Source organism: Lytechinus variegatus, chromosome 10, assembly GCF_018143015.1.
Source record: "Lytechinus variegatus isolate NC3 chromosome 10, Lvar_3.0, whole genome shotgun sequence".
Lineage (NCBI taxonomy): Eukaryota > Metazoa > Echinodermata > Echinoidea > Temnopleuroida > Toxopneustidae > Lytechinus > Lytechinus variegatus.
In genome coordinates, this window is record NC_054749.1 from 11,955,068 (window position 1) to 11,977,875 (window position 22,808).

The window sequence follows — 22,808 nt, forward strand, 5'->3', positions numbered from 1 at the left end:
AAACATTTGTTAAAATTTAGGACTACATGAGGCTGTGGAATCAGGTGATCAACTGGTAATTAATCGATGGTTAATCAGAAGCCTTGAAAAGAAAAGTTGATGAATAATCATTGCACCAGGAGTTTAACCAAATAGACAAATCCAATCAACATTGGGCTCAGTAGGTAGTCCGGACCCACACCCCCCCTCCGGACCGAGCTCAATCAGTAGCTCAGTTGTTAGCTTATTTAGGGCCCAGTTGGATAAAAGTGGTAACAATGGCAACATAACCCAACAACCAATCAAAATCAAGGATTTTATGAAAGATACCACTGGATGGCAAATATATTACAATAGTAAATTGCATGCAATGGGGCCCAAGAGCTCAACCTGTAGCTCAGTCATTAGATAGCTCAGACAATAGTTCAGTGTGCAGCTCAGATGGTATTCAATATTATCGATAGCCTATTGGCTTCATTGTTATCTGTGGTTAGCCAGTAGCTCAGTTGATAGTTCTGTAGATAGTTCAGTCGGTAGCTCAATTCGTAACTTGGCAACTTATTTAGTGTTTCAGTTGGTCGCTGAGTCTGGAGCGCAGTTGATAGTTCAGTCTGTAGTTCCATTGGTAGCTCAGCTCATTTGATTTCTCAGCTTTAGCACGGTTGTCGGCTCAGTTGGCAGCTCATACTTAGATAGATCACTTGAGTTTGTAGCTCATACTTTATAGGCTAAGCCAGTTTCCCAGTTGGTAGATGTGTTGGGAGAACAAGGTTCTCATTTCACCTGCCACAAAAATCAGATAATATGGTAATTTTAAGAAGTTCTATTATAACATTTTGTTTCCTTTCCATTTTATTTCTTAAAATTTAATTTGCAGTGATACCCTCTCCTCCTGTGTCTGCTACCATACAACGGACATCCGACACAAGTTATACTATATCCTGGTCTAGCCCGGGGAACGTCGATGGTTATGTCATCTCATACGCTGATGGTGCAGTGGTCAATTCTCTAGAGCTACCAGCAGATAGGACATCCGAACAGGTCCAGAATCTTCAACCCAATACGGATTACACATTTAACTTGTACAGTCAACGGAATGGTATCAGAGCTCAAGCTAGTCTCACTGAAGTTCCCCCTGTGGTAACACCGCCAGGTAATACTCTTCAGGTTTAGTGTACTCTTTCTTACCTGTGAACCAGAGCGAGACTATAGGTGCAAATTTTCCGACAGCGGCGGTGGCAGCAGCATCATCATCAAAATTAAAAACCAAGGATAAGTTTTTGAAATGTCATCATGGAGCTAGTTCATAAAACTTGGACTTGTTCAGATTAACAATTTGTAGCTGTTGCTAATAAAGGAAAATTAACCTATTAGTATTCCAAAGATTTATTTGAGCAATTTTATTTTATTCCAAACTCTTTAAAACTAAGGAAAAAGAAATGTTATTAGTGTCATGTTGTTGATCATCTGAACTGTTCAGTTTGAGTGTATTCTGGATCAATTGAAATTTGAAACAGAATTTTCATGCTTTGTGGGGGCGCACTTACTTTAATAAGGCTTGTCACTTCTGGATTATGGGGCCAACGATGACAGCACACCAATGTCTTTGGTCCTGGACTATGTTCACAAGTATGACCTGCCATCCAATACCAAGCTCTTATTTTGACAGCAAGATCCCAGCGTTGCACTTGCATATACCTTAATAGAGATACACCATGTATGTTGGTGTGTCCTTGAACTCAACATGATGAAATGATGAAAATGATGAAAATCCATATTTTATTGTTCAAAGTAGACATGAAATGAAATACTCTGAAAATTTGCTTTGCACAGTTGATCGTGGTCCCGGCAGCCGCTGTGCAGTGCCGGATCAAAGAGGCTCTATCTCTTTAATTGTTGAATGCCAAACATGGTAGCAGCAACTCCCATCTTTTCCATCGTAATAATTCCATCCTTGTGCTATTATTGTGTTCTCCTTTACTCGGAATACAAATAGAATGTTATTATGATTGTTGGAAAGCAAATATTAAAAGAAAATGGATAAAAATCAAGGCACAAATACGCCAAAAGATCAGTCTTTTTGCTCCCTCACCGATGTTTTGGAACATTATACCCGTGTGAGTAAAAAAAATACTCGACACCTCAAAAATTTTAAAATTGAGGAAAAAATATTTCATGAACCCATGTTTATCATATATCAACTGAAAGAGTATGTTCTCCAAGATAATTTGATACCATGTTTATGTGGTAGGCCTATGTGTTAATGCTCGGGTTTCTTTGCAGTGATGTAAATTTTAATTTGTGCCAAGTAAGGCATGACGGCAATGAATGAATCCAGATGTCAGTGGTGTCATAATCCTACAAGGGCTGCATTAAAATCCATTTCAAAACACCTTTTCAATGATTTACATTATGATTGTTTAATTAACACCTTTCTTACTGTCAATTCTCAAGTTAGATTCATTGAAAGGAATTTGCAAATATGTTTACTAACTCAAGTAGTTTTTTATGACATCCTTGGCATCTGGATTCATTCATTGCTGTCATGTCTTACTTTTGGCGCAAATCAACATTTACATCACTGCAAATAATACCTACTTGGTATCCCAGCGTGAAGACATACCACATAAATATGAATGAAATTATTATGGAGAAATTACTCTTTCCAGTCATATATAATGATCATGCATTCATGACACATTTTTCCTTACATGGGGAATGTGAAGTGTTTTTTGACTCACACAGTAGTTTGCTGACCTTTGACCTCAGAAAAATATCTATTTCAAACTTCTAATATTTTACTTCTTTATTGAATAAATATAGACAACACTATTTTCACCATCGATGACCGTGGTGAGGATTTCATCAACATTGTCTGGGACCATGACCCTACACAAGGCATTATATCATATCACCCGACTCTGCTTCGAAATGATGGTGTCACCCTAGTACAAGATGGAGGACTTATTGCTGCCCCAGCAGGAGCTGCACCTCTTACACATCGATTCACTGGACTGGACCCGGGAACACAGTACACCGTTGACATTAACATCGTGGCGAGTGCAAATCCAAATACTGAAATCGATTTTGCAAGTGATTTGGCTTTTACACGTAAGCACGACTCTTTCTGAATGTTGACTTAATTGCCTTTACCATAGAGTTTTAACCATTAATGGTGATAGCTGGTTGTCTGGGAAGTCAATGATTTTTTTCTGGAAATATCTTTCAAGCTTCCATTAAATTACAAATAATTTTGGAAGCTAGATCTTTTACAGACAAAATATTTGGTCAGAGTGCAGGAGTGTTGAAGGGGTAAAAAATAACAAAAACATTGTTTTGCCAAAATCATGCTCTGGGGCAATAAATATATTTATATATAATATAATTGATACCGATATGGCAGTGGAAAGCAAGTTTCAGTCCTTCAGGAATTAGAATTATCTAAGGGCTATTTCTCAATGATTCCCCCTTTCACATAGAGTAAATATCACTTCGGCTGCTTTGGGGGTGATTCAAGGATGACTTTGAAATGCCAAATTGGACTGAGGACAAAAATGTGAACACTCACCCATTACCCTTGGGGAAGGGGAAATTGCATATAAATTATTGTGATTATTGAGGGATGACAATATTTTTTTTCTGTGGTACACTGCATAGATGTAACTGCAAGGGTTTATAAATGAATAGGATTATATTAATCTTATTAAATACCTCTATCATATAGGATGGGGGGGTGTCCGGACACTTTATATTTTTGAAGCCTTTTTTTGTCTTTGGATTACACTTAAGATATAAATTCAATAGTTGTAATCGTCTTCTATTTTGTTCTCTACAGTATTTCTTAACATTTTATACTAAAAATTGATGAAACTGTGCTTGTAATTTTTTCCTAATGACTTTCTGAAATTAATTGTCGGGACACACAACAACTAGTTATATTCTCTGAAGCACACTTAATTGGACTAAAATGTTTTGTGTACTTTATGAAATTCAATTAAATTCTAACTTGATCGTTTTGGGGATTTTCTTCTTTAGGACCTAAACCACCAAACAACGTACTCCTGTATCCGCTCAGCCCAACTACCATCTTGTTTACATGGGAACGTCCCCTTCCACCAAATGACTTCTTTATTGACTACTTGGTGTCTGCTTCCAATGTGAATCTGGGTTTTTCTGTGCAGAATGTCCTACCCCAAGGAGCTACCAGTAATGCTATACGTGGTGTTCAACCAGCTACTAGCTATGACTTGAGCGTTCTTACCAATATTGAACCTGTTACAAGCAACTTCCTTGGATTCACCGTTGTGCCGCCAAGTAAGAGCGTTAGGAGATTTTTCTTATTATTGTTTGAATTTAAAAAAATGGGGGAAAAACTATCTATATGTATATAACCAGCCATCCCGAAACCTAAAATAAGTCATCCAAAATTCCTTTTGAGATTTTTTGTTTGTTTGAAAAAGCACTCCCTAATTTTTACAATGATGTCTAACTTGTCAAAATTGATCAACAATTACCTTCACAAGTGCTTGATTGAATGCAGGGGAAATTCAGCGAGAGCTTCGAAGAATAAGTCTTGAGAAATCAAGGTTTGAAGCTCTGGGTTCACTCAAGCATGAGACGTGCACGTGCAATCTATGCGATCTTGTTGGAAAAATGGTGCCAAAAACTTCTTTTATCTTTTCCTTTATACAACTTTAGAACTTCAGTTTCAGTTTGGTTTATTGTCTCGCCCACCAGAGGTGAAGGCGAGACTTAGTGATCCAAATGTTGTCCGTCGTCCCTCCGTCACAACTCTAATGACACATAACTCCACAACCGTAAGTCGCTTTTCAACCAAACTTGGATGGTAGATGGACTTGGGGGACCTGCATGATTTACTATCAATAACTGGGATATACCCATTTGATTTGCTAGTTCATTACAATGAACTTGCGTGCAGAATATAGAGTACACAACTTTTCCAGCGCGCGCGCTGCATCTCCCTACCAACGCACTATCCCAAGATCATCGCGCAATTTGGCGCACATTTCCTCTTTTACTTTCGCCTGCGGTCGAGTTCAGTCGCAAGCTAAGTACACTGTCAAAATTGCAATTCTGTTTTCCGTTTGGATACTTTATTGTGCAATTCTTCCCTTATTTCAATCTTATTTTCTCTCATCTAAGATTGTTGTAAGATTATCCCGTCGCGCGGAGCTTCCGTGATATTTATTTCACGTTTCTTGTTCCTCTTCGTGAGTTTGTTTTTTTAAGATACGTTTCTCAACAGGCGGGTTGTCTTCACTTTTCCGCCCCATAGCTCCGCGCCTTCCTGCGTGTCGCGGGCGTTGTCTTCGCTCCTTTTTAATTCCTTTAATTCTTTTTATTCACTGACTTCTTCGTTTATACGACTCGTCGTGAATTTAATTGATTTATTTCTCCACAGATAGGTTCTGTAGGACGTCAGGAGCGTCGTATTTCAGCCTCGTTTCAAGTTCTTTGTCTCTTATTTCGAGTTAGTTGATTGTTCTTTTGTTTCAATCAATCCTTTGTTCTTGTGTTTATTAATTGAATTAATTAGTTAATTAATTAATTAATTATTCGATTAATTTAAAAAAAAAAAAGAAAAGAAAATTTTTTTTCTGATCTTGTCTTAAAGATTTTTTCTTTTCTTTTCCTTCACAGGAATACTTAGAAATTTTTTTCTAGGAAGCCGTCTCCTGTCAGCGTTCGTCGCCTTTGGCTCGGCCTTCCTTCTCGGGAAAGCTATTTTTGTTTTTCCCCCCTTCCTTTTCAGGTCAGCTGCCGGTCTCCGGACTTATAATTTTTGTTCTTAAACTTCTTGTTTAAAAAAAAAAAAAAAAGGGAATCTTGTTTCCTTTTTTATCCTTAGCTGATCCTCACCTCAAGAAAAATTATTTTTTCTTTTGAACAGGTGGACACAAAAAAAAAAAACTTCGTGTTTTCTTTTTTTTAGATGCTTCCCCCCTTCCTTCTTTTCAGAATTTTGGCGGAAGCACCTTCTTGTTGTGGTAATCAAATAATTAATTAATTAATTAATTTTTATAACGGACTTCAGGAACAGTGTCTCATAATAATTCTTTAATTATTACTGTTTCCTTTGTTCTGGGATTTTACTTTGTATCATCCTTGTGAGATTTGTTTTTGTCTCTCAAAAGTCCGCTTTTTGAGGTCCTTGACTTCTGGTATGGGGTTTATTACCCCCCTACCCCCTTGCTTCTTCTCTGTTTTTTTTATCTTACTACTAGATCACCCTACGGCAATAATCTTCCTGAAGAGCCTCAGGCGACTGCTGTTTCGGGGCCCGACACCGGGGTCTTATCCCCCACCACAGGTAGTATAGATAACGAGAACAGAGTCAGAGCCCCGTGGGCTCTCAAAGGGGTGGAACCGTGGACGCGCGTTCACGTGCCCCGCTTAATAAGGGTGGAACCGTGGATTTGCGACCACGTGCCCGCACGGTGATGGCCAAGGCTTCCGTCCCGGAACCTGAACCTTATCGGGGAGCGTCGCACTAGTACAGAAAACGGCGACTCCTCTAGGGCTGTCAGACCCACCGGCCATCGGGTCACCTAAAGTCCGGGGGGAGAGCATGGGTTTCTCCACCCGGCAAAGATTGGCTCGATGCCGTGTAAGACCCCTCTAGGGAGCGTCGGCAAAGGGCTACCAGCCCCTAGTCGGAAGAGGCACCTGAGTCCGACCGTGTCGGACTCTCAATTCAATCTGACACCGTCAGATTCGGCCGACGCCTCCTCTCGCTCGGCTAGCTCTCCCCGTGGGAGAGCTAAGGAGAGGAAGACAGGCGCAGTCCAGCCTCTTGTCCCTTCTTCCGCTCCGGCGCCGGAGCAACCGAAGAAGAAGAAAAGAAGAAGAGGAGAACCACAGACGTAAGCCCCGCTCCGTCGGGCGGTCTGTCCTCTGATTCTTTTGATGGCCAGGCCTCTCAGCTTCTCAAGCTACTCCAGAGTGCCCTTCAACACTGCGGGTTTTTACCCCCAGGCTTGCCTGCTTCAGCCGACGGTACTACCAACCGAGCGGATCAAGCAGACACCGGCCATCCAACACACCGAGGTGCCTCTAGCGATTCTCACGAACCGCCGGCCCTCAAACAAAATGGCCAGGCGTCGTAACCTCCTGTTACAACAAAACGCCCTCGAGTATCACGGATCTTTATCCTCATACTCCCTGTCAGCTAAAACCGCCGTGTCCAGCACCGGGCAGGTCAAGCAGACAGTCGCCATCTCACACCTCGGAGAGTCACCGGCAATACCATGATTCGCCGGCTCACGCACCTGCAAGGGAAATTCCCGCTAATACACAGGTGCTATCGACATACGGGCGTCGCCCGCCATTATGTCACCAGACTCCCGATCATTGTACCCTCTTCTGCCCCCCGGCGGGGGCCGCATAGAAGAGGAAGAAGAAGAAGAAATTCTAGGTCGCTAACCCCGCTGTGCGGGCAGACCTTTCTTTCTGATTCTTGTGCCGACGGCCAGGCGTCGTAACTTCATGTTACAACAGAACGCCCTCGAGCACCACGGATCTTCATCCTAATGCTCTCTGTCAGCTAAAACCGCCGTGTCGAGCACCAGGCAGGTCAAGCAGACAGTCGCCGTCTCGCACCTCGGAGAGTCACCGGCAATATCATGATTCGCCGGCTCACGCACCTGCAAGGGAAATTCCCGCTAATACACAGGTGCTATCGACATACGGGCGTCGCCAGACTCCCGATGATTGTACCCTCTTCTGCCCCCCAGCGGGGGCCGCGCAGAAGAGGAAGAAGAAATTCTAGGTCGCTAATCCCGCTTTGCGGGCAGACCTTTCTTTCTGATTCTTGTGCCGATGGCCAGGTGTCGTAACTTCATGTTACAACAAAACGCCCTCGAGCATCAGGGATCTTTATCCTCATGCTCCCTGTCAGCTAAAACCGCCGTGTCGAGCACCGGGCAGGTTAAGCAGACATTCGCCATCTTGCACCTCGGAGAGTCACCGGCGATTTCATGATTCGCCGGCTCACGCACGTGCAAGGGAAATCCCCGCTAATACACAGGTGCTATCGACATACGGGCATCGCCCTCCATTATGTCACCAGACTCCCGATAATTGTGGGTCAGGCGTCGCAACTCTCATGCGGTTTCATACTCCCATGAGCAGTGCGGGTTATTCACCCACGCTTCATATCAGCTTCAGCCGCCTTGCTAAGCACTGGGCGGTTCAAGCAATCACCTGTCCTCTCACACCGAGCATTTATTGAAACGCTGTTCACCTACACGGTAACCCCCGTTTCTATGCAGGTGCTTCCGACATACGGCTTTCAGGCATCAACATGTCGGCAAGCTCTCGGTGACCGACGGCTGGACGTTGCATCCGTTCAGGTTGCATCTATGCGTCCCCGAACATTACGGGTTCTTACCCTTGTGTTCTCCGTCATTATAAGACCGCCGCGGTCTTATTGCCGGTGTCGGGTATTGATCGGATTGAGATTCCTCTCGCCAACCCGACCTCCGGGGAACCATCGGCGAGTTTTACCTGCATGGGTATTCCCCCTTATTATGCAGGTACTCCCGAATTCGCCCTCTACGTCAAGCTCACGTACGGCGACGGCTCTTTCAGCGGTAACTCTCTCCATTCTACCCCCTAAGCGGGCCTGTAGATTGGAGGTAAGAATCTCTTACATACCGCATGCCGCACTTCTCTCGTGAGAATGTTTGGCTGCTTTTGAGAGGGCAACCTATCACGCCCGCGGACCGTCCGCCCAGGCGACGGGACCGTCGGTTTCTGGCCTGAACCTCACTTTCTATTCGAAAGTAAGGGTGCCCTGTCTTACTTAGCTCCTACTCTTGTAAGGTTAGAGTCAGGGCTAGTACAGACACCCGTCCTCCAGCGATCGCCGCTGTAGAGAGGGCGACTCCGATATGAGCACCATCACCGCTCAGCGGTATGTCTCACTATCTCGTAGCTCTCCGAGCTTATGAGTATGTATATCGGATCTGAATGTCACGGCGATTAAAAGTTCTCCTGTGCTTAATAATCGCTATGCCTTCACCACCCGGTGCATTTTGGTTTTTTTAACCTATTTGTCTCGTATTCGGGCGGCTCGTACGAGCCCTGCCCGAGCTGCCATCACCGGTCGTCCCCCCGGACACCGCCGGCAGCACCCGCACCGAATACCTGGAGGGAATCAGCTTTTCATATGCTAGATATCCCTCCTGTTGACATTCACAGCTGTTCCCCGAGTCTTTCCCGGTCGGGTAAGCATCATCTCGGAGGAAAGAAACCGCCGTACATCTCATGAGATTGTTGGCTATGTACGTGCGTTCAAGCTTGTTTAAAGCCCCAGGACTCTCTGTCGGCATTCTATGCCTACTTTCTGGGCACACCCACCGTGCCGGGTCGGCGAGTTTACACCAAACTGTACACCGCCAGACCATCGGTCGAGCTCTAACAGTCTATCTTATAGACTGCCCTCTATGTGGGTCAAGCTTGCGGGCGTCTCCGCCGTTTCCTCCTTGTGTGGAGTGGTCTACGGTGGATGTTTTTACCGTGCCCGTTTGTCGAATCGTCTTCTTATTTAGAAGCTTTTTCCCTCGGCACACTCGAGTCGCCTCGCATGCTACTTTCATCCTCCTTCCATGCAATGCATGTGGCCATGGTCACCGCGCGACCGAGGATGATGTAACCGTGGATGGATGTATGCTTATGCCTACCTAACCACGATCACTACGACCCGCTTTCTCTCGGGCCGACTGTGGATGAGTCTCTCCATGTAAGTGATTTATTTCACTGGAGCTCTTCTTTTAGAAACTTAGATTCTCATCCCCCGCTGCTTAGGGCGTCATTTTTGCCGCCCCCCCGCAGCTTTTCGGAACTCCTTATCTTACCGATATCGGACTGTTCCACGCTGCCGCAACCGGCGCCGGCGGTGCTTGCTCTTACGATCACCTGAGAAACCAGGCCTTGTGGCTGTTTTCATAAACAACTGGTTCTCACCGCAGACTGAAGGAAATTTTTGTGATTACTTTCCTCAAGTCTCCTTACTCCTTCGCTTGTTTCTTCAAGCGAGGACATCGACACTCTTAGCCAGTTTCCGTCCCTAACTTGATAGGACAGGGACGTTGCTACCTCATTCGATTCCGTTGGGAACGTAACTGTTGAGGTATCATATCTGGCGATGTCTGTTCGTTTAGAGCATCTCTTGATTGTCGTTTACACGTAAGATCATGACAGAGACTTTTTCGCCAGCTCCCAGTCTGGCGTACGCTTGCTGCTGCTAGGGATTCCCCCGCCCAGCGGACATCCATCGCAGCCTAGCCTTACGGGCTCTCTCGGCGATTGTGGCTTGAGCCAAGCCACCTCTTCCACCGCGGGCGCTGCACCCTCAGGCGGGTGCTTCAATCAGTACGGGAGAAAGGGGATCCTGAGTTCTCTCTCGATCACTCGGTCTATCACACTTGTTTCGTCGTGATGTGTACCGCGCTGTTTCTCTGACACGCCCGGTTGAGCTGTTTTGACCAGACTGCTCCTTTCTACATAGGCAGCAGGTCCGCGGCATTTCTTATTAACAGGATGGCACTTAGTCGCTTTCTCGACTCTTGACTCCCTTACGAGTGTTTTTTTTCTTAAACCCTACTCTCCGTCGTTCCTGGTCCCTTTCGGACCGCTAGAAACGTTCTGCCACAGCTCTCTATCAGAATTCTGCAGATGTTCTGCCCTCACGCATTTGAGACAGATATCGAATTCTGGGCGCTTTCTCCCACGCGGAGGCTTCTGAGATATCTCGCCTTCTCAGATTGATCGATTGATCACTTACTGAGCCTTAAAAGCTTCAGTTTTCCGATCACGATTCTTGTTGAAATTTTTAACAAAATCGGAATCTTACGATCTAGTCAGCTGGTGATGTTGTTCTCCTGACACTAGGCCGAGGGCCCATGATACTTAGTATCATTCTTCTTGGGCTCTTTCTTGGAATCGTCGTTCACGACTTCTTGAGGACCGCCTCTTGACGCTCCTCTTTCCTTCACTCCTTGTTCTTAAGGACTTCTTCACATGAGGCTTTATTTGCCTCCCCTGTCCTTAAGGCAACGGCCTTCGTGTCTTCATCTCCCTATTTTTACGCACTTCTTAGTCTAGACATGCCTCCCTTCACGTTGAATCCGTGTTGGTCTAGCAAATCAAATGGGTATATCCCAGTTATTGATAGTAAATTATGAAAATACTTACCATGATTTTCTTGTTTACGAGATAACTGGATATACCCATTTGAACCCTCCCTCCTGCCCCTCGCCTTGTGTGACAACATGTCTTGCCCGCAGGCTCATGAGAGGAAATGGGCGCCAAATTGCGCGATGATCTTGGGATAGTGCGTTGGTAGGGAGATGCAGCGCGCGCGCAGGAAAAGTTGTGTACTCTATATTCGGCACGCAAGTTCATTGTAATGAACTAGCAAATCAAATGGGTTTATCCAGTTATCTCGTAAATAAGAAAATCATGGTAAGTATTTTCATAATATGCTGCAGTCGGAGGTCACATGGTAAGGTCAAAGGTCATTTTCAGGTCAATGTTAAAGTTTACATGCAAGACTCTTATGACACCTAACTCCGCAACCGTAGGTCGCTTTTCAACCAAACTTGGATGGTAGATGGAATTTGGGGACCTGCATGATATGCTGCAGTCGGAGGTCACATCGTAAGGTCAAAGGTCATTTTCAGGTCAATGTTAAAGTTTACATGCAAGCTACTCTCTTATGACACCTAACTCTGCAACCGTAAGTCGCTTTTCAACCAAACTTAGATGGTTGATGGACTTGGGGGACCTGCATGTTTTGCTGTAGTCGGAGGTCACACGATAAGGTCAAAGGTCATTTTCAGGTCAACCTTACCTAACTCCGCAACCGTAAGGTGCTTTTCAACCAAACTTGGATGGTAGATGGACTTGGGGGACCTGCATGACATGCTGCAGTCGGAGGTCACACGATAAGGTCAAAGGTCATTTTCAGGTCAAGCTTACCTAACTCCGCAACTGTAAGGTGCTTTTCAACCAAACTTAGATGGTTAATGGACTTGGGGGACCTGCATGTTATGCTGTAGTCGGAGGTCACACGATAAGGTCAAAGGTCATTTTCAGGTCAACCTTACCTAACTCCGCAACCGTAAGGTGCTTTTCAACCAAACTTGGATGGTAGATTGACTTGGGGGACCTGCATGTTATGCTGCAGTCGGAGATCACATGATAAGGTCAAAGGTCCTTTTCAGGTCAACATTAAAATTTACGTGCAAGGCTCTTAAGGCAAGTCTTGTTCCATCCCAGTCATATTACAATGAAATTTCGATGCAATTCTGTTGCATGCCCTCGCGAATCCCGATATTTCTGGTTATTTTCATACATGGGCGAGACACAAAATCGCTTTTGCCTTGTTTTTATATCTCATAAAATATCAAATACAATGTAACGTCCATCAAAAGACAGTAAATCATTGATAATAAAATAATACAATACATCACCATTATTCATAATAAATAAGACAAATGTTATGCAATTGAACGTTCAGATTGGAAACAGATATATCAATAAGATGAGGATATGAAGGGCAATCTATTAAAAAGCAGAGCTGATAGTTTCCCTATTAATAAAATTATAAGTAGTTGTCAACTTGTTTTATATCAATATGTTACAAGAAAAGAAAAAACAGAAAAAAAACGAAAGGAGGAGTGAAAAAAAACCCCAAAAACAGTGGGAGGTGGACTGAAAATATTTAAGAGGATCACTTCAAATTTTCACTGCATGAAGAAAAAGTCTTGTTCTTTCAGATAGATTAATATTCTAATTTTTGCTTTAAAGAGACCAAATTACTATTTTGGCGATTTACAGAGAACCTTCCCTGGACACTTATTGTTGGTATTGTTGTGGATGGTCGCATAATTTTCAAATAATGGAAGTTTTTACGGTAAACACCATGTATGTAGTCCTGAAAAGGACTGCTTGTTATTCTTTCTTGATTGTATGTTAGCTCTAAAAAGAACCCTTAACGATGTTTCAAACAGTGTGTTCTGGTCGTCATCAGGAATGATGATCCACTTGAAAACTCGGGTACATAACCAGGTCAGTTATAAAGAAGTAATTAAGGTTGAGCCAATAGGAAAGCAGGAACGAAGAGGTAATTACAGATTAACCAATAGGAAAGCAGGAGGATGGTGATTGGTCGATTTCAAATAGGCTTGTGAGAGCTGCTGGAAGACACTGGTACCCTAATAGCTGGGGACAATGATTCAAAGAGGTGATGCTGATAATATCCTTTGAATTTCTTATAGGACTTTATTGAACCAGGGGGGTGTTTCACAAAAAGTTAAGTGTGACTTAAAGTCATGCTTAAATTCTGGCGCATACTTAATATGCAACAAACAATCTTATTGACTAATACGCAATATCACGCACCCTCATGGCATGACCTGACCGGTGCGGTCATGCCTTTTTTTTTACTGCAATCAATATTTAAGTGCGACTCTAATAAGCATGTTTTACAAAGTTTTACCAAATTCTTCATCACTTTCAACATTACTATTATCTTTAGTAAGAGTAATAGAATAAATTTTTATTATCAAAGGGATTTTCTCTATGACTTTTTTAAATCTTCAAGGATGCAACATGGATGAGATCCATGATGCCTAATTTATATTTTCCCAGCATTTCCTGAGTGAATACGGAGTTAACTGGGTAATTAAACAGAAATGTAGGAAAAATATCTCTATTTATCAAGCCCCTTTTACACCTTCAAAGATGCAACACTGATCTTTACTGATTGAGATCCGTGATGATCTGGGGGGGGGTAAATATTTACTCACCATTGCTGCCGGAGTGAATAATAACATAACTGGGTACAGACATGGTGAACATAGGGAAAATTACGCTGTCTGCAATGATAAACAGTGTAGGAATGATCTTGCTTGATAAGACAAAAGAAGAGGTACCATGAGATCAAGCGTGCTGAAAAGCATTTGCAATGTGTGCGCTGGCCTGTGATACGATTGCACTGAGATGGGATTGGTAACTTTTTTTTTGCAGTCGGATCTTAATGCAATCGTATCTTACTATCACGTACAGTAGTGTGCGCTTGACCTTCGTCTGAATAGTTGCTAAACACGGATACGAAAAAAAATCGAGGCTATCAGAAATATATATATATATATTTGTTTCATTTAATGGCCTGACATGTTATTGGCTGATTCATGGTAGAAATCCATGTGAAAATACCAGAATCGGGAAAGAATACATTTAGATTATCCACATAAATTCACGGTTGTGTTATACTTGCTCAATTGATCTTAAACCATTCTTTCACTAATATTCAGAAACTTCTGCATATTGTAATGAAATGACTGAAATAAATAAACATTAGAAGCAGAAATAATGACCATTTTGTGTATGTCACGTATCCCAAAATTTATTTTTTCAGTTTCCTACAGATAGCACCTGCAGAATTTCCCCGGGCTCTGCTTGTTGTTATCCTCTTCGTCAATATTAAAGGGGAATGAAACCCTTGGAAAAAATGGGTTTGTGTGGAAAGAGAAAATCAAATAATAAGATCAAAGAAAGTTGGAGGAAAGTTCAGACAAATAATGAGAAAGTTATGAGCATTTGAATATTGTGATTACTAATGTATGGAGATCCTCACATTGGCAATGCGACAGATATATGTGATGTCACATGTGAACAACTTTCCCTTTGATGGACTATATAATACCCCCAAAATGTCTCTTTTTGCTCTTTCTTATGGTGATACAACCTCTTTATCCATAATTTATCCTTTGCAAATCTGTATTACAAACCCTCTTTTAGAAAGAATTAATGATCTTCTGGTAGATGTGATAAAAGAGGCATTTTAAGTGAAATATATTCAAAACCGATGGGAAAGTTGTTCACATGTGATATCACACATCTTTGTCACATTGCCAATGGGAGGATTTACATTACAATAATGATCTAAACTTCAAATGCTCATAATTTTCTTATTATTCATTCATTTTTTCTCAAACTTTTGTTGATCTGTTTCTTTGATTTTTCTGTTTTTACACAAGCTATCTTGTTTCAAAGGTTTCACTTTCCTTTAACCCATTGCAGACTGCATAGTTTAGGTTTAACATGTGTTTTCTGTACTCCTCCATCCCTTATATATGCAAGGGGTTAATATGCATTGCATTAACATCATTATCATAATCATCATTTTTAAAAATTTTGTTCATGATTTGTTCATAATCCATACAGCTGCTGTTGCTGGAACTGTGAATATTGGGGCTGTTACAGCTCAAGAACTGGAGGTACTCTGGTCGACTGATGGCATCGCTGCCGACTCCTTCAGGGTTCTTCTGTTCAGTGAGGATGGCTTACAGCAATTTGAACAAAGTGTTCCAACTGGAACCACATCTGTATTATTTGAGAACTTGACACCAGAAACCCCGTACTTTGCTGTTGTTGAAGCTATCGTTAGAGATGTACTGACAAATACAGATCAAGCTTCTGTTGTTGGATCAGATGAAGCAACAACCAGTAAGAATTGTAGATTCAGATTCAGATCTATTTCATTGATCCATATAAAAAAATTATAGAAAATTTGCCCTCCACTGGCAGTACTAAAGACATATAGATAAAAAAATCAAACATTGAAAGAAAATAAAGATCAACATATATTAAACAAATATATCAGGCTTTGAGAAAGTATAGTGGAATTATTTATCCGAGGTTGGTCTGGCAATTACTATTTTTCCCGATATAGTAATTTTGCCAGTCCAACCTAGGATTAATAATTTCCATTATGCTTTTGAATGTAATGCCTGATATATTTGTTTTATATCCTACTCTTAACCAAATTTTTAACCAAAATCTATGCGCTGAGCTTCCAAAGTCTGGTTGCTTGCCTCGAATTACCTGCTTTTCTTAGAGCCACCGCGCTCAGCGGAATGCAGATTAGTGCCTGCGCCGACGCATCACGGGACTTGCCTGGGAGAGAGAGCTCGCTGGCCGAGAGTTTCGCTGAATATCCAGTTTTCTGAAATAATGGTATAGCGAAAAATATATTGAGGTCTGACGTCACGCAACATCATAGTTGAAATATATTTGGTCACATGATGCTATTCAAACCAATCACTATACAGGATTCAATCTATCTAGGATATAATACTTGATAGTTGCGCTGTAATCCTTTTGGCGGCTCATACAGCTAGCTATACAGGGATGATGAATGAAGTGAGCCACTGGAAGCCACCGGTAGGCATAGCTATTCATATGCACAGTAGAACATGCTATGCCGAGTGTGAGTAAAAAAAACCCCCAATCCACTGAATTGAAAACATATGGTAGTCAATAAAACATAAAAGGAAATTATGAAATAAATTACACTTTAGAATGCTTTCTAGGAGTTACAGTAATGAAAACAATAAAATGGTGGTAATTTCTTTGCTTTAATGATGACCTACATGAAAAAAAATCCATAATTTATTGTTCAAAATAGACATGAAATGAAATACTCCGAAAGTTTGCTTTGCCCAATTGATCGTGGGCCCGGCAGCCACTGTGCAGCGCCAGATCGACGAGGCTCTATCCCTTTAATCGTTGAACGCCAAACAGGGTAGCAGCAACTCCCATCTTTAACGTCTTTTGGTCTGACGGGGCCGGGGTTTGAACCCCCGCCTCCCGGTTGTGAGACGAACGTTCTACCAACTGAGCCAACACACCGGTTATGCTATACCTACATCGTTGTAATATCCACCTTGTCTAACATCACTTAGTGTATTTGATTAGTTGAGCTGTTTATGAACCAAATCATCATGTGACAAAATGCAAAACACTACTAATTAAACTTGATGGAAATTATAGACCCTCTATCTGAATTAGCCTAAGTGATAGTTACACCACCATAATATTCAACCAATTAAGTGATGGTGGGACCACAATAAGTATGTTGGTCAAGTAGTTTTAGCCATGATGGAGTTAGAATCAAGACAATCTGAGGTTTTTACCGTCTGTTTTGACTGAGTGAAAATAAACCTCCCATGCCCTTTTAGAAAGAAAAGGAATTTAAAAAAAATTGTTCCAAATTTAATTAAACATCAAATGTAATCATACATGTTAAAAGGGTTGTTGTTGGGTATGAATATTTTAGACAATTGCTCTCATTGTGCCCATGCATTTCATTTTAGCTCCTTTTATTGTTTGCTGAAGCATGAGCAATATTCTGTCATATTCACTATTATAGAGAAAATATATATATTTCTACTACCCTGAAGAAAATTGTTAAATATACACTATAGGGGGGGGGGAATATTTTCATAAACTGAAGAATTGATGGTAGTTGGTATATGAAACCAATACCACTTGCCTTCCTACATTTTCTTTCTTAAAATGGTTCTTATTTTAGTCATACGAACCTGTGTCTCGGAATAGTTCAATAAAGATCAATTTATAGCAAAGGACATATTTACTATAGAAGCCGGTGCATATTATCAAAGGGACGTTACATTTGACAGCCATGAGCATTATGTACTTTACCCGGGTGTAATAATCATTTACCAGTATTGTCTCTGAGAGAAACGCTATTAAATCTTAAGGCTGGTATTCTTAAATCATGTTTAAAGGACAAGTCCACCCCAATAAAAACTTGGTTTGAATAAAAAGAAAAAAAATCAACAAACACGGCACTGAAAATTTCATCAAAATAAGAAAGTTATAATATATTTTAAAGTTTTGCTTAATTTCACAAAATAGTTATATGCACATCCTGGTCAGTATGCAAATGAGCAGAGTGATGATGTCATCCACCTACTATTTCTTTTGTGTATCATTATATGAAATAAGAAACATTCTATTTTCTCCTCATCATCATGTGAAACAAAATTTTATTCTCCCCTGAACATGTGCAATTACCAATACTTTAACAGTTTGTGGTTAAATCAAGTTGGTCCCAATTCTCAAATCTGAAAGAATTGAAATATTGTGTAATTCAAACAATAAAAAACAAAAGAAATAGTGAGTGACATCATCAACTCTCTCATTTGCACATCAATGAGTTGTGCATATAACTGTTTTGTGAAAAATAAGCGAATCTTATAAATGTGATAGCTTTCTTATTTTGCATCCGATTTTGATGAAATTTTCATTGTTATGTTCTTTTGATTTTTCTCTATCCATTGTAATCATCAATTTTCTGGGGTGGACTTGACCTTTAACTTAGACCATGGTCTGTCCTAAAATTATTGGAAGCCAAAAGTGTCAAAGATTTTAGAAAGTTGTTTGTTTCTTATGGTCACATGCTCCTTTCCGATTCATCGATGGTGAAGACAATCATCTATATATACTTCTTACACAATTGTGTTTATGTAACATTTGGCTATGACCGAGCCATTGATATAGCACCAGCCACATGGATTGAGGGTCATGGGTTCCAACCCTGACCACGTCACATAAATGACAAAGTTTGTATCCTTAGACTTTTTGTTAACAAATTAACCAGACACTGGTACGAATGTCCATTTAACATTTCTTTGTTTCTGTTTCTTCCTATTGCTGTTCCCTTATAGCAAGTACAGACTCGTCATACTATCAGATTCACTTGTTGAACTACATCACTTTATCCTGGTCAACCCCACAAAACCCGACAGGAGTATTTGGGTATCTGGTAGGATATTCGGTAGGCGGAGTGGCCAATGGCGAGACCATCTTAGACAATACAGTGACAACGATTACATTTCAAGACAACAACTTACAGGGTAGAAGTGATATTGATCCGAATAGTGCATTCGTTGCCCATTTGGATTTTAATCAAGCTGAAATTCCAAACACTCGGTCTGTGGCGTCTCTGCCTCCTCAGAATGGTGAGTGCAATGTGATTTTAAAATGTACCCATTTTAAAAACAATGGTAACTCTATGGAATTAACATTGACTAAATAAAATGAAAAAAAGACAGGAACAGAATGATAAAAAATGGTAAGAAAATAAAGAAAAAAGAGTAGAAAAGAATAAATGAGATTGCACTGGCAGTGATATGTAGAAATAAAAAAATGATTATCAAAAGTTAGTCTGATAAAGAGAATAACCTGGATGAAATAGAAGATATATGATTTACTTTTCCAATGTTCTAAAACATTTGTTTAAATTTAGGACTACATGAGGCTGTGGAATCAGGTGATCAACTGGTAATTAATCGATGGTTAATCAGAAGCCTTGAAAAGAAAAGTTGATGAATAATCATTGCACCAGGAGTTTAAATAGACAAATCAACTCAACATTGGGCTCAGTAGGTAGTCCGGACCCACACCCCCCTCCGCACCCAGCTCAATCAGTAGCTCAGTTGTTAGCTCATTTAGGGCCCAGTTGGATGAAAGTGGTAACAATGGCAACATAACCCAACAGCCAATCAAAATCAAGGATTTTATGAAAGATACCACTGGATGGCAAATATATTACAATAGTAAATTGCATGCAATGGGGCCCAGGAGCTCAACCTGTAGCTCAGTCGTTAGATAGCTCAGACAACAGTTCAGTGTGCAGCTCAGATGGTATTCAATATTATCGATAGCCAATTGGCTTCATTGTTATCTGTGGTTAGCCAGTAGCTCAGTTGATAGTTCTGTAGATAGTTCAGTCGGTAGCTCAATTCGTAACTTGGCAACTTATTTAGTGTTTCAGTTGGTCGCTGAGTCTGGAGCGCAGTTGATAGTTCAGTCTGTAGTTTCATTGATAGCTCAGCTCATTTGATTTCTCAGCTATAGCACGGTTGTCGGCTCAGTTGGCAGCTCATACTTAGATAGATCACTTGATTTTGTAACTCATACTTTATAGGCTAAGCCAGTTTCCCAGTTGGTAGATGTGTTGGGAGAACAAGGTTCTCATTTCACCTGCCAAAAAATATCAGATAATATGGTAATTTTAAGAAGTTCTATTATAACATTTTGTTTCCTTTCCATTTTATTTCTTAAAATTTAATTTGCAGTGATACCCTCTCCTCCTGTGTCTGCTACCATACAACGGACATCCGACACAAGTTATACTATATCCTGGTCTAGCCCGGGGAACGTCGATGGATATGTCATCTCATACGCCGATGGTGCAGTGGTCAATTCTCTAGAGCTACCAGCAGATAGGACATCCGAACAGGTCCAGAATCTTCAACCCAATACGGATTACACATTTAACTTGTACAGTCAACGGAATGGTATCAGAGCTCAAGCTAGTCTCACTGAAGTTCCCCCTGTGGTAACACCGCCAGGTAATACTCTTCAGGTTTAGTGTACTCTTTCTTACCTGTGAACCAGAGCGAGACTATAGGTGCAAATTTTCCGACAGCGGCGGTGGCAGCAGCATCATCATCAAAATTAAAAACCAAGGATAAGTTTTTGAAATGTCATCATGGAGCTAGTTCATAAAACTTGGACTTGTTCAGATTAACAATTTGTAGCTGTTGCTAATAAAGGAAAATTAACCTATTAGTATTCCAAAGATTTATTTGAGCAATTTTATTTTATTCCAAACTCTTTAAAACTAAGGAAAAAGAAATGTTATTAGTGTCATGTTGTTGATCATCTGAACTGTTCAGTTTGAGTGTATCCTGGATCTATTAAAATTTGAAACAGAATTTTCATGCTTTGTGGGGGCGCACTTCCTTTAATAAGGCTTGTCACTTCTGGATTATGGGGCCAACGATGACAGCACACCAATGTCTTTGGTCTTGGACTATGTTCACTAGTATGACCTGCCATCCAATACCAAGCTCTTATTTTGACAGCAAGATCCCAGCGTTGCACTTGCATATACCTTAATAGAGATACACATGTATGTTGGTGTGTCCTTGAACTCAACATGATGAAATGATGAAAATGATGAAAATCCATATTTTATTGTTCAAAGTAGACATGAAATGAAATACTCTGAAAATTTGCTTTGCACAGTTGATCGTGGTCCCGGCAGCCGCTGTGCAGTGCCGGATCAAAGAGGCTCTATCTCTTTAATTGTTGAATGCCAAACATGGTAGCAGCAACTCCCATCGTTTCCATCGTAATAATTCCATCCTTGTGCTATTATTGTGTTCTCCTTTACTCGGAATACAAATAGAATGTTATTATGGTTGTTGGAAAGCAAATATTAAAAGAAAATGGATAAGAATCAAGGCACAAATACGCCAAAAGATCAGTCTTTTTGCTCCCTCACAGATGTTTTGGAACATTATACCCGTGTGAGTAAAAAAATATTCGACACCTCGAAAATTCAAAATTTGAGGAAAAAATATTTCATGAACGCATGATTATCATATATCACCTGAAAGAGTATGTTCTCCAAGATAATTTGATACCATATTTATGTGGTAGGCCTATGTGTTAATGCTCGGGTTTCTTTGCAGTGATGTAAATTTTAATTTGTGCCAAGTAAGGCATGACTGCAATGAATGAATCCAGATGTCAGTGGTGTCATAATCCTACAAGGGTTGCATTAAAATCCATTTCAAAACACCTTTTCAATGATTTACAGTATGATTGTTTAATTAACACCTTTCTTACTGTCAATTCTCAAGTTAGATTCATTGAAATGAATTTGCAAATATGTTTACTAACTCAAGTAGTTTTTTATGACATCCTTGGCATCTGGATTCATTCATTTCTGTCATGTCTTACTTTTGGCGCAAATCAACATTTACATCACTGCAGATAATACGTACTTGGTATCCTAGCTGAAGACATACCCCATAAATATGTATGAAATTATTATGGAGAAATTACTCTTTCCAGTCATATATAATGATCATGCATTCATGACACATTTTTCCTTACATGGGGAATGTGAAGTGTTTTTTGACTCACACAGTAGTTTGCTGACCTTTGACCTCAGAAAAAAATCTATTTCAAACTTCTAATATTTTACTTCTTTATTGAATAAATATAGACAACACTATTTTCACCATCGATGACCGTGGTGAGGATTTCATGAACATTGTCTGGGACCATGACCCTACACAAGGCATTATATCATATCACCCGACTCTCCTTCAAAATGATGGTGTCACCCTAGTACAAGATGGAGGACTTATTGGTGCCCCAGCAGGAGCTGCACCTCTTACACATCGATTCACTGGACTGGACCCGGGAACACAGTACACCGTTGATATTAACATCGTGGCGAGTGCAAATCCAAATACTGAAATTGACTTTGCAAGTGATTTGGCTTTTACACGTAAGCACGACTCTTTCTGAATGTTGACTTAATTGCCTTCAGAGTTTTAACCATTAATGGTGATAGCTGGTTGTCTGGGAAGTCAATGATTTTTTTTCTGGAAATATCTTTCAAGCTTCCATTAAATTACAAATGATTTGGAAGCTAGATCTTTTACAGACAAAATACTTGGCAGAGTGCAGGAGTGTTGAAGGGGTAAAAAATAACAAAAACATTGTTTTGCTAAAATCATGCTATGGGACAATAAATATATATATATAATATAATTGATACCGATATGGCAGTGGAAAGCAAGTTTCAGTTCTTCAAATTCAAATTCAAATTCAATTCGGTTTTATTAAAAAATACACATCAAAAAGTCCGAGGACTAACAATGTGAGTTTACATTTTGAAAAATACATAACAAAGAAATAAATAAATACATAACATGCAGTGACCATTAAAGAAGAAAAAACATTATGTTTAAAATGCAATAATAGTATAAAAAGAGATAGAATGAGGAGTTGCATGTAATAGGACAGATTTAATTTGTGTATATATAAAAAAAAAAACAGGTGAGGAGCAAGAAAGGGGAGCAAGAATGGCAAGAGTGAGCATGTGAAAAGGTGAGAATAGAGAGGGG

At 40.6% G+C, this 22,808-nt stretch overlaps 1 protein-coding gene across 1 annotated transcript in view; it reads left to right on the plus strand.

The window, feature by feature from the left end:
• The window catches only part of LOC121422615, a 112,101-nt gene extending 89,678 nt beyond the window's left edge, over window positions 1-22,423 (plus strand). The window contains exons 40-46 of the mRNA XM_041617772.1: window positions 857-1,132; window positions 2,803-3,090; window positions 4,015-4,293; window positions 15,235-15,516; window positions 18,543-18,836; window positions 19,956-20,231; window positions 21,899-22,423. Of these exons, the coding sequence (XP_041473706.1) occupies window positions 857-1,132; window positions 2,803-3,090; window positions 4,015-4,293; window positions 15,235-15,516; window positions 18,543-18,836; window positions 19,956-20,231; window positions 21,899-22,206 (2,003 nt within the window). The 3' untranslated portion in view covers window positions 22,207-22,423. The remainder of the gene's footprint in view (window positions 1-856; window positions 1,133-2,802; window positions 3,091-4,014; window positions 4,294-15,234; window positions 15,517-18,542; window positions 18,837-19,955; window positions 20,232-21,898) is intronic.
• The last annotated feature ends 385 nt before the right edge of the window (window positions 22,424-22,808 follow it).